The sequence below is a fragment of the Acomys russatus genome, chromosome 8 (genome assembly GCF_903995435.1).
Source record: "Acomys russatus chromosome 8, mAcoRus1.1, whole genome shotgun sequence".
Classification (NCBI taxonomy): domain Eukaryota; kingdom Metazoa; phylum Chordata; class Mammalia; order Rodentia; family Muridae; genus Acomys; species Acomys russatus.
In genome coordinates, this window is record NC_067144.1 from 21,712,981 (window position 1) to 21,730,730 (window position 17,750).

At 44.2% G+C, this 17,750-nt stretch overlaps 1 protein-coding gene across 1 annotated transcript; it reads right to left on the reverse strand.

The window, feature by feature from the left end:
* Positions 1 to 3,591: 3,591 nt before the first annotated feature.
* On the reverse strand, positions 3,592 to 12,606 carry LOC127193271 (V-set domain-containing T-cell activation inhibitor 1-like). The gene is made up of 4 exons (XM_051150550.1): positions 12,582 to 12,606; positions 10,760 to 11,212; positions 8,994 to 9,278; positions 3,592 to 3,781 (listed from the first exon to the last, which is right to left on the reverse strand). Exons 1-4 carry the CDS (start codon positions 12,604 to 12,606, stop codon positions 3,750 to 3,752), a joined length of 795 nt encoding a protein of 264 aa, XP_051006507.1. The 3' UTR covers positions 3,592 to 3,749.
* Positions 12,607 to 17,750: the final 5,144 nt, after the last annotated feature.

Consider the following 17,750-nt stretch of genomic DNA (forward strand, 5'->3'; position numbering starts at 1 on the left):
TACTTGCCCCAACGCACTAGAACAAGGGAGGATGAGGCAAGAGGATTACAAACTTGAGGCCCAACTGTGATACAGGTTCAAAGGATGGAAGAAAAGAAACCCACCACAAACAAGAAGCTGGACACTGCACAAGCAGGATGTTCCTAGAGTCCACTCAGAGGGAGTAGCATGTACGGCTGCGGAGGTGCAGGAGAAGTAAGCAGAGCTAGAGGGTCAGACCTGGGTCTGACTCCACTCTGTAGTCAGTTATAGCACTACATCAAGCAAATGTGCCTTACGTCTCTTCATTTGTAAAATGGAGATAATAATCATCTGTATTTTATGGGGGGCTGTTAGAGGAATTAATTGAAATATAGCATAGAGAAAAATCTAAATCCTGATGTGCTGAGTGTTTGCTGCTCTTCTTATGGGGGCAGCTATCCTTTTCCATAGAACAAAAACCACAGTTCTTCAGAGCCTGCTGTGCAAGCTAAGTGAACCAGGAGTGTTGAGGCCTTGGCATACAGCGAACTGCCAAAGGAAACAGTAACCATTGTTGGCTTTGTGTTATAGATAGTTGTACAGCCTGTATCTTGTGGACAGCAGAAAACTAATGGAGGCTAGTAGTCGGAGGAGGAGGGTGTGGCCAGATTCAGCTTTACATCAGATGTAGCGTAGACAGGAAGAGGCAAGTCCTAGCAGAGAAGACAGGAGACTACAGAAGTGAAAGAAGAAATTATAGTGATTTGAACTAAGATAATGGCCTTGGAATTAAAAGTTTAAGGCCTTGGCAGAAGTCGGCTCTTGGCTACTAATGGATATGGAGTTAGACTACAGTGCTGTTTTGTGAGACTGAAAATAAAGCACTTGGCTGGGGAGAGAAGTAATGGGAGTCTCGCATATGTTGACTCTAAGTTGTCTTGAGATGCCCTGGTAGACACACTGGCTGTTGAATAGGAAGGTTCTAGGAGATCTAGGTTGCACTGGACATCTGGATCCCATGCTAGAGATTCTATTCCTGGCTGGGACAAGACAGCAGCCTTGGAAATGCAGCAAGAGAGGATGTTGTTGGATTGGACAGGCCTGATACAAAGTACTAAGTGTCTGTATCCTTTTGTTGTTGTTAGAGACAAAGTTTCATTACATAGCCCAAGCTGCCCTTGAACTCCAGCTAGTCCTGTCTCAGCTTCCTGCATCTCAGGAAAAACCTCTTGGGGAACTCTACATGTGGTTTTCCTACATCCCCCTGGCGTCATGAATGCAAAGCATTCACAAAAAAACATTACACAATGAATCGGATTTATACTTAAGTACATCACACGGAGAGAACCCAGATGGGAAATGAAAGTCTGAGACTTCCTGGAGGTCAAAGCTGGCACGGCATCACCCACCATCCATATATCAAATGGAATAACACAACTTTGATGCAAAACAGATGGAACCTAGGAGGACCAAAGAGGAAAACACTCCCTGGTGCATAGCACTGGGATGCACAGGTCTGGCCTGACCTGCTGTAATCAGATTTTTTAAATGAACAAACAACAACAACAACAACAAACACACAAAAAAAACTAAAACTAATAGAAATGTCAAAGTATGTGACTCTGTAAAAAGAATGCGTTACCACAACTAATAAGAACGGCAAGACTGTGAGTGAAGCAGAAATACATTTATTTTTTTAATCCAGAAAGGTGTGCAAAGTATCAAGAACATGAAGTGTGCATGAGAAATTTTGGTCTACAGAAGAAAAGGGACTTTGCTTTCCTGGTCCTTGAGCTAGTTTTAGATACACAAACTGGGAATTTCTCTCCCTTTCAAGGAGCTGAGACGACTGCATTAATGTTGTTTCCCTAGATGCAAATATAGAGGTGGTAAGCAGCCATCTTGCTCACTTTTTGTCTATGGGTCAGTCTCACCATGTAGTGCAAGCTGGCCCCAACCTCCCCGTGCTCCTGTTTCCGCCTCCCAAGTGTTGAGGTTACAGGTGTCTTTCTATATTCTTTGCTTTTCTTTTTGTTTTTTGAGACACAGTTTCTCTGTGTAGCCTTGGTTGTCCTAGAACTTGCTGTGTAGACCAGGCTGGCCTCGAACTCAGAGATCCACCTGCCTCTGCTTCCCAAGTGCTGGGATTAAAGGCATGCGCCACCACTGCCTGACTTTTTCTATATTCTGTATCTTCCACAAATGCCTTTCCTTCTCTTTCTCTCTTCTTGTAACTCCTGATGTATTTAGTTGGGATGATATTTTCGTACTGTTTAAGTATATTTTTACAGTTATTTATTTTTGTGTACATATGGTGGAGAATCCTGCCACACGGTGTGCATGTGGAGGTTAGGGGACAACTTGTGGAAGTCTGTTTTGTCGTTCCACCATATGGGTTCTGGGGAATCTCAGGTTGTTAGGTTTGGCAGCAAGTGCCTTTACTTGCTGAGCTGTATCACTGGCATTTTTCTTTGTCTTTTATAAATTAGTAAAAAAGTAATGAGTTTTGTTTCATCATTTTTAATAAAATAATAACAATTATTATTACTATTATTAGTGTGCACAATGTGTGTGTATGTGTGTGTGTGTATGTGTGTATGTATGTATGTCTATGTATGTGTATGTGTGTGTATGTGTATGTGTGTGTGTGTGTATGTGTTTGTATGCTTTTTTGTCTTTTTATGGGTTCTAAGAATGACCTCAGGTTTCCAGACTTCCATAAGAAGCACATTCTCTCTCTCTCCCCCGATTCATTTTATTATTAATTTTGTGTATGTGTGTGGTGAATCCATGTGAACATACCTATCAGATCCACATGAAGCTGGAATTTCAGGTGCCCATGAAAGCTTCATGTTAACAATCCAGCTACTTCTCAGAGACTCTTATTTCCATTACTTCTGGTGTAAAGATTTCAAAGAACGAATTTGGGGAGAAAAAAATTCAGACCATGGCAGAGTGGTAAATAAAATATAATTACAAAAAGCATAGAGATGGGATAGACTTAGAGATCTGGTTACAAGAATGAAAATAAAAATCATTGGACACCTGTAAGCCCAGCACTCGGGGGAGACAGAGGCCAGCAGATCTCAGTTAGTTCGAGGCCAGCCTGGTCTACTAAGTGAGTCCAGGACAGTCAGGGCTATGTAGAGAGACCCTGTCTCCAAAGGAAACATTAACAACAAAGTCACTGGACAAACAGAAATGCTCGAGCATTAGGCTCATCTTCGAATGTCTGATAAGTCCACAGCCTTTGTCCAGTACGCATTAAACGATGTTAACAAGCGTGTTCAGGATAATTTGGAGGAAGAGACCTCTTTCCTAGGCTCTTCTTGCTTGGCAAAGTACCCAACTAACGTCAATACCAAAACCAAACAAAACCTGGCTGGAGAAATCACAGAGCATATTCCCTCTGCTCGGAACTCACCAGGTCATGTAACACCAAGGTCCACCCCAGCGAGACAGGCACACCACACACAGTCCACAGGATTTTAATCTTCTTTCATTTCTCACCAAAGACTTCTGAGTTTTACTCAGAGTTTAACATGTTGGAAGAGTGAGATTAAATAAAGCAAATCTTTAAACAAAAGAGAAAAACAGAGACAAAGAAGTAATTCTGCTACTATGGCTACTATGTAACACTCTGCAGTGACTGTCTCTTTGTTTTTGTTTGTGTATGTTTTGTTTTAAGTTTTTGATCAATATGTTTCCAGAATAAGAAAAACAAGAGAAACCAGGTGCTCCGCTGACTAGAGGCACAGCAGTTTCTCCGGACCATTCATTCAAATCTTTTAATAGTAGTCACGGTCACCAAATCTTTTCTCTGGAAAAAAAAAAAAAAGAGGAGGGGGAGAAGAAAATATAAACGTTAGTTTTTGTATTGGAAGCAGTTCAGTGCCAATGCATTCTTAAAGGCACACAAGAAAGAAAAGGCTGTAAGCAATGAATTCTCTGTTCCCTCTGAGAATGGTAGCCCTCTAAGGGGCTCTAAAGCTACCTAAGACTGTTTTTCTTAATTGATGTCCATTTATAAGATGAAATTTTGATTTACTAGTTTATTCATTCATTCATTTAACAATATTTTTGGAGAACAATTAGAGAAAAATAAAGGAAACAGGAAGGGAAAAATAGTACTTCCTATCAACTTTCAGAGATAAAAAGAAAAAAGAGCAACATAGGTCCTGAACCTTGGGGTAGCCCTCCCTTGTCTGCTGGGTGTGTGGGACTGGGACATAGGGACAGGAAGTTGATGTCATAGGTCAGCAACTCTCATCACATTCCAGGATGCTCTGGAGGGTGAGGGTGGGGGAAATCATCCCAAACAAGAAAAGACTGCAGACTAGAACATTCCACTTCCTGTCTCTCTAGAAACTTCTAGTTTAGAACGTTACAACCTTCTGCTGTCCCTCTTCAACTCTCCTCACTCTTTGACTTAGCTGCTACTCGTGCAAGCTTTCCATTTCTTAATTCTTGCTGCCCATGTCATTATCCTATGCTTATCCATCCATATGAGCCTTCTAAGCTCTTCTCTTCTAAGATCTTTGCCTAACTCTTTTTTTAGTTACTCTCCCATGGCTAGTACTTAGATTACGTCATTAGCAATAACTGTGGCCTCTCCCTTTCCTCAATGTCGAGCATCCTCTTCTTCAACCATTGCCTCAGTCTTCCCAATTCACCATCTCAAGCCCCCTCAACTCTAGTTTTTTCAATGCCACCTCAACCTAAAACCCAATGACCCTGCCACTTTTGAGGAGATATTACAGGTTGAAGGCTAGGGCTGCATGAATGCTCGGCATGTGTCGTACCACCAAGACACAACTGTACCCCTCCTACCACTGTTGTCTGTCTTTTCCTCACTTCCATCCTTCATCTTTCCCAGTTAAGCTTAAAATCCACAGCTGGCCATTACCCTACCACTGCGCACCCACCCTCCCCATCAGCTTCGCAGCATGACAAAAGCCTAACATCTGCTTCACCAAACACTATTACCATTGTTAAGTCTACATCCATAGAACTATGTAAGACTGTAAAATAACACACAAAAATGCCCAGTGTCCTCATTTTAATTTAATGACCGTGAATTTAAAAGTGCCTATAGTGCTAAAAACAAAAACAAACAAAAAACAAAGAACAAAAACTGCTCTATTTCTCTTCTAAACCATTGTTTTATTCTTTCTCAACACTGCCATGCCTAACCTCACTCTTGAGGTGACTCATGACTATTTAACACCTATTTAACATCTCCTCTCAAACAACCTGTTCTCCATCTTCATCTTTCTTGACTCCCCAGTGGTATTCTGCACAATTAAACATTCCTCCCTCTATGAAGTGCTTTTCCCCTTGGCTTTCATGTGAAGACATTCTCCTGGTTTCCAGTTTCTCTCCCTGTCCATGCCTTCTCATCCTCCTTTACTGTGTTCCCTCCATCTCCCTGACCCACAGAGGTTGCAAAGTGAGTAAAGGACAGAGAAAACGGGACCTGGACTTTATTCATTTTCTTGTCTGTTTTTACATTTTTGTTGTTGTTGTTGTTGTTGTTGTTGTTGTTGTTGTTGTTGTTTTTCGAGACAGGGTCTCTCTGTGTAGCCTTGGCTATCCTGGACTCACTTTGTAGACCAGGCTGGCCTTGAACTCACAGCAATCCACCAGCCTCTGTCTCCTGAGTGCTGGGATTAAAGGCGTGCGCCACCACGCCCGGCTCTGTTTTTACATTTATTGTACTTCCACAGTGAGCACATCTAGTCTCAGGACTTGAAATCCCATTCACAGGTCCCAGGTTTTGCGTCTATGCCTGCTCCTGCTTCTTCTCCTTCTCCTGCTTCTCCTCATGCTTCTCCTCCTTCTCCTCTTCTCCTGTTTCTCCTGCTTCTCCTTCTTCTCCTGCTTCTCCTGTTTCTCCTGCTTCTCCTTTTCTGCTTCTCCTGTTTCTCCTGCTTCTCCTTCCTCTTGGTTGAGTATATGACTACCTCCTCAGCATCCCGCCTCCAATGGCTCACATGGGCTTCTCTAGCCAAAAGGGCACCCCCAAAAGACACCCCAAGACTTCCTAGACAATTAGTGAATCTCCCTGTTCACTTGTTGAGAGAAAGCTTTGGTGAGCACTGCCTCTTCTCTTTCCCCACATCCTTCATTTAGCCTTTCAACAACTTCTGTTGTTCTAACTTTGGAAATGCAAACATAACCCAATCTCTTTTGTCATGTCTACCCCTAACACCTGAGATCAAGGCACCATCTTCTCTCACCTGAATTATGACAACCCAACTGGTCCCACCCCTCTCCTCTCTGACCCTCAAGAGTAACAGGAAAGATCTTTATAAAGTACAAATCAGATCACCTCACTGCTCTGTTCAAAAGCTGCCCATGACGTTGCATCTCCCCCACAGTATGAGAAAGCCCAAACTCCTCATGAAGGCCCACTAGAAACCACACAGTGCTGGCCTCCTCTTATCTTTCTACTATCTTAACTCCTACCCTTTGTCAGTAATTCTTTCCATTCCAACCTCTGGCCTCCATGTTGCCCCTCAAACCCACCATTGCCTGCCCGCCTCTGGGCCTGGCTTGCACATCTCTGTGCAAGTCTTTGCTGGAACTTAAGTGTAGACTGAGGCTGTCTATGGACAGTGTAATGTTACCACTCTCCCTCTCTGCTCCTTTCTAATCTGCCTCCGTTATTTTGTTTTCCTCTATGTGGCTATTCATCATATGATATAATGCATGTTTTCCTTTATACTGAAAAATACATATAGAAAGTATATGTGTCTAACACCAATATAAATGTAAATCTCTTATAAACTGAATACTACCATAAAACCAGTACCCACACCAGTGAGTAGGGACTATTACCAGCACCCTAGAAATCTCTTCATGTTCTGTTAATCTCTTTGCACCCCAACTCCAAGGGTTACCACTATTCTAACTTCCTTCATGCAGCACAGGCAATTTTTCCTGGTATTGAATTTCATGGTTGCATACAACACATTCTAATGAGCAGTTAGTTCACTGTGGATTTCTTTGCCACTTAACAGTATGAAAGCTTCAAGAGTGTAAGAACTCATTTTATCCACTGGGGTGTATCTAGTACCTACAAAGAAGGTATGGCACAGAGTTGGAGTGCAACAAATATTTGATGTGCAAATGAAGAAAATATTGAACAAATAGAAATGAGCATAAGGGAAAGGCTTTGAATTCAAGCCAAGTCTTGGGGAAATGGTCAGGAGTTTGTGAGGTAGACCAACAAAATAAAGGTATTTCAAGAGAAGCAGAGTCTGCACAAAGTCATGGCACCATGAAAAAAAGAATTCAGTCTGAAGGCCACAGGGATTGGTAAGGCCAGAGCAATGAGCAACGGCTGTGTGTGTGCTGAGAGCTTGCAGCTACAGAGCCGGGAAACAGGCAGATGCCAGATCTCAAAGGCCTCACTAAATAAACAGATGGGAAGGCATAAAGAGCGGTAAAATGTGAGGGATTTTTAGGTATTTCTAAAACATTTTAAGAGTGTTGGAATTTAAAGATAATTTTTTTAAAGTATTTTTAGCCAGGTGTGGTGGCACAAGCCTTTAATCCCAGCACTCGGGAGGCAGAGGCAGGTGGATTGCTGTGAGTTCGAGGCCAGCCTGGTCTACAAAGCGAGTCCAGGACAGCCAAGGCTAACACAGAGAAACCCTGTGTTGAAAAACCAAACCAAACAGACAAACAAACAAACAAACAAAAAAAAAACCCCAACTAACCAAACAAACAAAAAACCAAGTATTTTTGAAGTCAACTCATGAATAATGCACCCTTCTGTTCTCAGAAGACAGCCTGAGGCCCACTCTAATGTTCACAGACACCAGGCTCTTCTAAATGCATGGGAAAGACATACACATCTGGGAGATAAGCGAGCCCTTCTTTTTCCTTTTGAAGGGAAGGCCAGCTCACGTGGGAAATTTAAATGTATGAGTCTATCTGGTTCTTCTTGTTTTGCCAGACTTTGGGAAGGAGGTGAGAGCTCTGTGTCCCTCATCTATGAGACACAGCTCTAAGGAGCGGACACCCTATCTCCACACAGGAGGACAGGTGCCCCGGGTGTCTTTATCACCCCCAAAGGCTTGCATCCTACATCAATGTCCTCAGACTTGAGTGTGGGTCAGGATTTAGGTCAAATTATTTAAAGTCCTAATTTCTTCCAATAAAAAGGGACATTAATAGCAATTATCTTGCTGGGCTAAGTTAAGGACCTAACATATGTGGGCTGTGAAGACTGCTGCATGAGCAAAAAGGCCTGAGTGTGGTTCTCTGGGATCCAGATAAAAATTGGGTACAGTAGTGGCCATCTGTTATCCCAGGCCTGAGGGGGGGGGGGGCAGAGACAGACAGATTCCTGGAGCTGGCTGCCCAGTCAGTGTAGCTGAATCAGTGAGCTGCAGATTCAGTAAGAAATCCTATCTCAAAAAATAAAGTGGAAATCCGGGCTGTGGTGTCGCACACCTTTAATCTCAGCACTCAGGAGGCAGAGGCAGGTGGATTTCTGCATTCCAGGCCAGCCTGGTCTACATAGCTAGTTCCAGGACAGAAACCCTATCTCAAACAAACAAACAAACAAAGTGGAGGAGGGCTATTAGCATCAGCCTCTGGCCTCCGTACTCACACGCACGCATACGCACATGCACCCCTGGACATACATGCACACACAGACACATGTATATCCATGTAACATATGAGAAGTTCCAGGCACCTTGTAAGTGGCCAACAAATGGAGGCTGCGACTGCTCAGCCTGTCACCCCAGGAAGCTCGAGTGTTTAGCAGAGGAACAGAAGCCTCACCAGGAGTACCGCCCACCTCGGTCTGGACAAAGGTTGTCATTTCCTGGAGCATAATCTTTTTTCAGATCCAGAGAGACTCCACCTCACTACCCTTTCTGACCCCCAGGCTACAAGCTCATGTTCCTGGGGAATTCCTCAAATCCCCAAAGTGCTCAGAGGTGCCCGCTCCATGGTGAATAATAACCAGTGGTGACTTCTGTGTGCTGAACTCTTCCTCGCAGAGCTGCACTTACTTGGGTACCTCCGGATGGATCTCATGGGCCGGTTGTTTTCGTTCGTCTCTGAGATGTGGCAGACATACTTCTCATTTAGCTTGACTGGGTATCTGAGGACAGAGTACACTCTGTATAAACCATTCATCTGCTCCTCCAGGATCTCCACCGTACTGTGGTTGCTCAGGTCCCTCTCTCCCCGGTCCAACCAGGTCACGTTGGGTGTCAGGTACCAGCCCTTGGATGTGCATGTCACGACATCTTCATCATCAATCTTGTCAAACCTCACCTGGGGCATTTCAGAATCTGGTTGCAGGGTCATGGGGGGGGGGGCGGGGGGCGGAGCAGGGACAAAAACAAAATAAAACAATTAGTTCCTTTTTTGGTTTTCATCCCAGGAGGCACAAGCCTTCCGTGTTTATACTAGCCCTGATGGAGACAACACGGTCTGAGGTTCACTGTAGCTATAATTTTGGCCCAAGCATAGCGAGAGAAAAATAGGATACGTGGATCCTCTTGCCATCTAGGTCCCCCCCCACCCCACCGCTGCTTCTGTCTTTATTTGGGGGGGGGTGTCTTTCCTTCTTTCTATGAGTTCATTCCAGACTCTCCACTGACCTCAGATGTCCCAACTGAGAATCTCAGAAGAGTCTGTGACCATGCTGCCACCCAGAATAAACCAGATCTCATCTGACCTCCGAAGGTCAGCAGGCTCAGGTCTCCTTAGTACTTAATAGGAGAATCACAGGAGATAAGTAATAAATGTGGCACACTCCCATAATTCCCACTACTCCTAACGCTGAGGCAGGGGGACTGCTGTGAGGTCAAGGCCAGACTGGCCTACATAGAAAGATTGTGTCTCAAAAAAGAAACAAAAAAGAAGAAGGAGGAGGAGAAGGAGGAGGAAGAGAGAAAGAAAAAGAAAAAGAATCCTCCCACCTTCCCATCTCTTTCGGCAGGTACCCTGGAAGATTCAGGGTCTGCCTTGCAGGATTCAAGTACATTAGCACATTGGCTCTCTACCAGAAAGAACAGTTTTCCATGCAGTACTGGAGGGTAAGGGTCCCTGGGGAATATGGATTCAGCCCAATCAATGTTTTTGAAAATATTTTTTAGATTTTTAAATTTTTTTAGTGTGTATGTGTGTATGTGTGTGTGTGTGTGTGTGTGTGTGTGTTGCCTGCCCATATGTCTATGTACCATGTATATACCCAGTGCTCATGGAGGCCAGAGGGTGTGGTTGGGTCTTCTGGAACTGGAGTTATGGATGATTGTGAGCCATGCAGGTGCTTGGAATGGAACCAGTGCCCTTAGCCGAGAAGCCGTCTCTCCAGGCCTGAAACCTAGGCTTCAATGGTGAGAAGAGGGAAGCCTAGAGAAGCTGGTGGGTGCCCAGTGTCATCCAGAACTGGAACTCCAGCCTCCTGCTTCCCAGTCCAGTGCCGCTCACGCTAAACCGTGTCTGGCCTTAGCTTCTTCCTATGGCACTATTGTTGTGTGGGGTGGGGGACAGGTACAATGTGTGACACTTGGCATTCAACCGGTGCAGCTTTGGTCGCCCTTCGGTTCCTTCATAGTAAATTAGGGAGAGATGCACCCCGCTACAGACACAGCACCTTTTGTTCAGAGAAACAGTTTTAGCTAAGGTAAATTGGCACTCCACTACTCTTATAGTATAAAGTAATTTGAGCTAGAACAAAAGATGAGGCCACCAGGAGAGAAATGTTAAAGCCTGTCATTATGAACCAAGAGCAAACTTGAAACCAAGTCCATCCAAGTTCCTTTACCTTCAACTATCAGCTTGACTTTAGTCTCCCCTCGCCCATTGGGGGTGACAGCTGAGCACTTGTACACAGCTTCGTCCGAGAAATCCACATTTCGTAGTTGTAGGGACAGAATGCCCTCAGAAATCTCACTCTGGTCCACAGAGACTCTCCCCTCGTATAAGGCGTTTTGATCTTCAAGCTGCTCTGCGTTGTCGTAAAACTGGTAAACCACCTTCGTGAAAACTTGAAAGAAGTCGTAGTATCTGAAAAAGCGGTAAAACTCCCGATCTTCTGCTTCATATTCCTCTATAATGTCTTCCCTTTCCCAGTAGAACTCGAGATTTTCCGTGCTCTCTATAAAAGAGAACTCGCACTCGAGGGTCACGTCAGTGAACGGGTGGGCCCGCACCTCTTCTGTCGACACTGGGTGGTCAAAGAAGAAATAATTAGTGAGGTGGGTCAGTGACCGTGGTGCTGGGTGAGGGACAACCACAGATGACACAGAGGAGGATTTGCTGTAGGGGATTGGTCATTTGTAAAGTCACCAGAAGGCTGGAGAAATGAGCCTAAAGATGTGCAGGGAAGATGAAGCTTGTAGTGTGTGTGTGTGTGTGTGTGTGTGTGTGTGTGTGTGTGTGTGTGTGTTCTGCCTGTCCCCACGTTCTGCTAGGCACAGAAGGACGCAGCACAGTAGATCTCGCAGACCGGACCTGTCAGGAAGCTGTGTCACTGCCAGTGTTGGCTCCAAAACCAAGCTGTGCTTGCCAGATTCTCACTGGCAAAAGAAAGCTGCCCATGCACTGTGCACTGGTACCTTTCCACCTCTTCAACCAGGTGCCAGCTCAGCCCTTACGTAAGCATAACTGACCGACAGAGCTGGCGTCACTCTCAGAGCCTTAGTGTCAAAACGGCCTTGGAAACCTTCTCTGTGCTCTGTCTGCTTCAGTAACCCGGAAGGCACATTGGAATGGCAGAGAGATGGTTTATATATGTGGACGTCTTTCAGTACACTAACCTGCTCCACCTGCCACAAATACCTCCTAGTCGGGACAGAGTCCTCACTAGGCGCCTGATGGCTGTCTCAGGGAGTCTTTCTGGCTGTGATAACTGAAAGAGAGCTAACAGATCGCCTAGCTGAGTGTTTCCGAATTATTACCACCCAGAAGCTGCCACCAGCAACAGATGAGATTTCAATTTGCTTGCCATTTCAATTCTGAGTCTCTGTGTCTGTGTCTGTGTGTCTGTCTGTGTGTCTGTGTGTGTGTGTGTGTCTGTCTGTCTGTCTGTCTGTCTCTCTCTCTCTCTCTCTCTCTCTCTCTGCGTCTATCTCTGTGGCTCTCTCTCTCTCTCTGTCTCTCTCTCTCTCTCTCTTCTCTCTCTCTCTCTCTCTCTCTCTCTCTCTCTCTCTCTCTCTCTCTCTCTCTCTCTCTCTCTGTGTGTGTGTGTGTGTGTGTGTCTCTCTCTCTCTGCTTATAAAGTAAATCCCCAAACCAGAATTCTTCTGTCAAACACCCCTGCTATTAAGACAAAAGCGATTCTCAGACAGCCCAGTCGCTCATGGCTCCAAGTAGCGGCTGGGGCTGCTCAGATATTTGGTAAAATGTTACCAGAGGTGTCTGTGAGGACATTTTTTTTATTGGATTAATAATTGAAAGGATAGACTTGAATAAAGCAGTTGCCTTACATAATATGAGTGCTCCCCATTCTTATTGAGTCCAGAACAGAACAAAACCAGCTGACTATCCTACAAGTAACAAGAATGCCTGGGCAATGCTTGGACAATCCTTTTTATGCCTTCACACCTGAAGCGAGGCATGGGCTCCTCTTGGGTCTCAGGCCTTACCTCTGGATTTCTTGATATGCCCCATTGTGGTGCGTGCGTGTGTGTGTGTGTGTGTGTGTGTGTGTGTGTGTGTGTGTGTGTGTGTGTATACGCATGCTGGGAGAACCCTGACCATATCAGCTTACAATTATCCTGTGTTCACAACATACTAAACATATTGTAAGCCCTTTCTCGTCTTGCTTGAACCTCAGTCTGCACACTACACCGACTATACCGGGAGGTGGGTTGTTCAGGGACACGCAGCTCACTTTGTGGGTGAGGGTAGACTGTACGGAGTCTCTGGACTCTGCTTCCGAAGCCATCCATCTGAAATGTGCTCTCTCAGCTAACAACAGTCATTCTTTCTAAAGCTGACAAGTAAATCAATTACCAGGGAGACGGGTGAATGAAAGAAAGGCAAGATAGACGGGACAACGAAGGAACAAACAAGTCATGTGCGGCTCGGAGGGATGGCTCTGCATGTCTTCAGCAGCAGTTTTTAAAGTCCCCTCTCCGAAAAATTGCAAGTCCAAGCTCTAGTTCTAAATAACGCCTTAGTAATCACGTGAGGTCCCCGGGTTTATTACTGTGTGTATAATTGGATGCCACCTGCTCCGTGTGGTTGTGTGCCACCTTGGGATTTTAGTGACTGTTTTTTTTAATATGGCACAGCTCAGCCATCTTCCAGAGGGACACAAGGAAGAGAACAGATGTAGGTAGCCACGCTTACTCCGAGTCCCTCGTAAGAATACGTATTTCACTCCTTGAGGGCTCATTGGTCTTAGCATCCAGGGTTCAACCTAGGAGGTCTTGCTACAGCTGTGCCATTTAAGGCCTTGGAAGAAAAAGCTTCCCGGGCTAGACTCCGAAGTTTCAGCCAGTGGACCACACGTGAGGCATGGTCGGCTAAGGATGAATGTCACCAGTCTCTAGCTGGTATGTCCTACTCCTGTCTAAATTTGTCCCTCATCTTTTTCAAGCTGTTATTCCTAGGCCATTGTGTCTTTAGCTCCTCAAAGTCTAAAAGCCTGAGACAAAAAACCCACCAAAAAAGCAAAAAAAAAAAAAAGTAGGAAAATGCTTTGAAATCTGTACAAAGATATAATAAGTGCCCAACACACTCTAATAGCACCTGACACGCCATACCAGGCTGACAATATTGTTCTAAAATGTACTGTTAGAGCTAACGGACACACTTTCCTCATTCTCGTCAGCATCCACACCCATTCTTTTTTAAAAGAATATTTTATTTTATTTTATTTTATGTGCATTAGTGTGAAGGTGTCAGATGCCTTGGAACTGGAGTTACAAACAGTTGTGAGCTGCCATGTGGGTACTGGGAATTGAACCTGGGTCCTTTGAAGAGCAAACAGTGTTCTTAACCACTGAGCCATCTCTCTGCCCCGCCCCCATTCTTTTTTTTTGTTGTTGTTTGTTTTTTGTTTTTCAGACAAGGTTTTTCTGTGTAGCCTTGGTTGTTCTGGACTCGCTTTTGTAGACCAGGCTGGCCTTGAACTCATAGAGATCTACCTGCCTCTGCCTCCCAAGTGCTGGGATTAAAGGCGTGCACCACCACGCCCAGCCAATTCTTTTTAACGGTTTTGGTAGCACTTTTAGTATGAGTGACTGTAAACCCACTTTGTCTTTGCCCCCTTTACCTACCTACCTACCTACCTACCTACCTACCTACACACACACACACACACACACACACACACACAGTCATCAAGTGAAAAGAGTCAAGAAATATCGCCCAGCGGACCAACGTTTGCACTAGCTCCTGATTCATCTCAAAGTGCTGCTGCCCATCAGAGATGAGAGCTGCTGAGGGGTCCTGTGAGAGGACGTGTCCCTGAGGGCTGTAATGAGGCTTTTGGTCACTGTGTGGAGGAGTAATATTGCAGGGTTTCCATGCACAGAAGCTTTTTGTAAATTTCCCTTATATACGTCCAGTTAGCTCAGTTACATTAACAATTTCAAAATCTGCACCAGCATTTTTGCAGACTTGAGTACAAAAAACAATTTTTTTAAAAAATTGTGTTGTATGGCCATTCAGATTTTTTTTTTCAGGACAAGGCTGATTTCAAACATTCTGATACTATAAAACTCTGTTCTTCTTGAAGCCACTTCAAGGTGGGGGTTCTGAGTACCTTTCCTTTTCTGTTGAGAGGCTTACACTAAATGTGTGGATAAAGTTAGTCATGCGGCTATGGCTTCAGATGGACAAACCACACTCGGAAGGAGGGGGTTCTCATTAGAACAGGATAGAATTGATCTTTTTTACAAAACGCATGTTATGTTTTCTCACACATTTCACCGGTTTTAGAAAGCAGATATAATATATGTTTTTCATATTTAACAAATAACAAGACTGAGATTTGAAGCGATTAAATCATTTGCTTGGTTGGTCACCTTTATTTATTTGTTTGTTTATTATTTATTTATTTATTAAATCTCTAAAGCACTGTCCTCACCATCTCCAAAATGGTTTCAGAAATACAAGGATTTTGAAAAGTGACTCACCTGCACCGTAAAGAAGTAGAAGTAGGTTAGCCGACACCCAAAGCAAAGCCATCCTGCGAGGAAGAAAAAGGCAGAAGTTTCCTTCAGCTAAGAGAAAATCTGAGGCCTTTGGGACGGGCGGTGGTCCTTCATCAGCGCCACCCGTACATTCCAGACCAACCGAGGCGTCCTCAGCAAACCGGCTTCCCTAAGCGGCATTCCACGTGTGAGTGTCGTGTAAGTGACAACACTCAGCCACTTCGAAGAGTCCTAACACTGAAGTGCATCTGTATATAGAGGAAGACACACCGCTCAAACTGCATCCGGCCTCCCACTTGGCCACATTCCAGCATCAGGTTGCCGCCCCACTCCGGACACAGCCGCTATTGCTGGTATCATTACTGACCTCGGTGCCCCCATCCCAGTGTTTAAGGCGGTCCTCAGGAAGTCCTCCCCAACCTCACAGGCAGCTAGCTAACCATTCCTCCTTCATCATCACTAAACATGCTTTTATTGCACGAATCACATTGTAGGCAGTTATTTCTACGCATGTTCTTTATCTCTTTCCATTTCAAAGAAAGGCAAGATGACTTCTCGCCTTCTTTCCTCCCGCTGTCTGTTCTGTGGGGGGAGAGACCATCGCTGCCCCTCATCGGTACTCACAATGCATCATAAGTACCAGCTATGTGTCAAATATCTCTCCATGGAAGATGCAGCAAAATATTTTGAAACCAGATCTAAGTTAATATGAGTTTAAGGGATAATATGACAGATAACAGCCACTAGGGCTTATTGTAGTTATTAGAGAAAAGAAATATAGCCAAGTGTCAAAACAAAACCTTGTAAAAATACATGTTTTTTTTTTTTATAACTCAATAGAATTTTGTCAACTCTTTCTGATATGAAAGCTTTTCATCATTAGGAAAGGAAGAAACTCAAGGCCTTTCTGATCCCCTTCAAGTCCAGTTAAACATAATTTTCACTCCTCGGCAGTCCCCCTGCCCTTTGCACTGCGGTGTAATTCTTGCATACATTTAATAAAGCATGTTTTCAACAATTCTAACAGTCACATGGGCTTAATGTGAAATAATTTTTTTCATAGACCAGAATATTAAAATCACCTTAAACTTATCTACTTTGTCTTATAGCTATTTATACTCATATCTATCTAGGCTGATGGCTCAAGGACAGGACTGGGCACTCCTTATATTTTAAATATCCGTTAGAGTAGCCTATATATTTTAGATCCAGTAAGTATTCATTACTAGAACTAAATTAATCTGGCTTAAGATTTTCAGGAAGTTTCACTGTTTAAAGGGAGGAAAGTAAAACAACCCCCTCCCCCGAAATAACTCAAAACAAGCAAACAAAAGAGATTAGTGCACTACTAATGAGAGTAAATTATTCTAAAACCAGAAAACTCCTGCCGTGTAGCCAGGTCTTGCCTGTAGTGCTTATACCTTCTGGATGTGTGGTTTGCAGAAAAGTCACAGAGACGTCTATGAAGCATGGCTGTGGCGACAGGAACATACAGGGACCAGACACGGTTGGCGTAGACACCTCAACCCCTCAGTCACACGGTAAGTCGCTTGACGGCCAGCAACTCCTCCCAAATAGACAGTCTCTTTGCGCGAAGAGCTTACCTGTATGCCAGCTGGTTCCTCTGAGCAGCCAGGTAAGCAGTGAGTGAGGCGGAGACAGAAGGTCTTCGAAGGTATACTTGTGTGGCAGTCCTCAGGGAGAGGGCTCGGAGATACTGCTATTACCCACCTGTTGCCACAGATGTTCAGTAAAGAACCATGGGATAATATTTCTACAGTCATAGTTGTTAGCGCAAAAAGTCTTTCAGGTGTTATGATGAGAACTTTAAAAAAAAAACAACTATATCACTGCTGGGCAAGACTTATAAAATAATATGTGGGAAATACTTGCTATGTAATTTTGGTGGGGGAAAAACAAAGTAAAAAGCTTTATATACATGTGGTTCAACCTTGTGGGAGGAAATGTGTGCTCATAGAAAAAGAAAAATAAATATATAATAATAATAATAATAACAACAACAACAACTGATTGTTTCTGGGTGGTGGGATTTCAGTTCTGGAGCCTTCATGACGTGTTCCTGAACTGGTGACTTTTTCTATTACATTATAACAAAGACTATAAGTGTAAAAATAACAGAGTGGCAGACACTATACACTTAATGTGGTACAGAGAATAAGGGTTCAGAAAGGAGTGAGCCAAGATTGCTTCCTTAGTGTCCTCCTATTGTTGGTAAGTAGGGTCTGTGTTCTGCTGAAGCCTCAACCACTAACCATAGACTCAAATTCAGTGATGGAAGGTTCTTTAGTAAGACATCTTTTTCCACCGGTGGTGCACGTCTTTAATCCCGGCACTCGGGAGACAGAGGCAAGAGGATCTCTGAGAGTTCAAGGCCAGCCTGGTCTACAAAGGAATCCAGGACAGCCAAGGCTCCATAGGGAAGTCCTGTCTGGGGGAGGGGGTTGGAGAAAAAAAAAAAAAAAGGCATCTTTTTCCCTTTCCCATCCACACAGCAAAATGATTACAGGATGTCTTAACTGGGTTGACAGCAGCCTGACCCTCAGAATAGCCAAGATGAACTATGGACCAGGATGTGAGTGAGTCCACCTGTTGGTGGTCAACAGACTACTTCAAATAACGTGATGACAG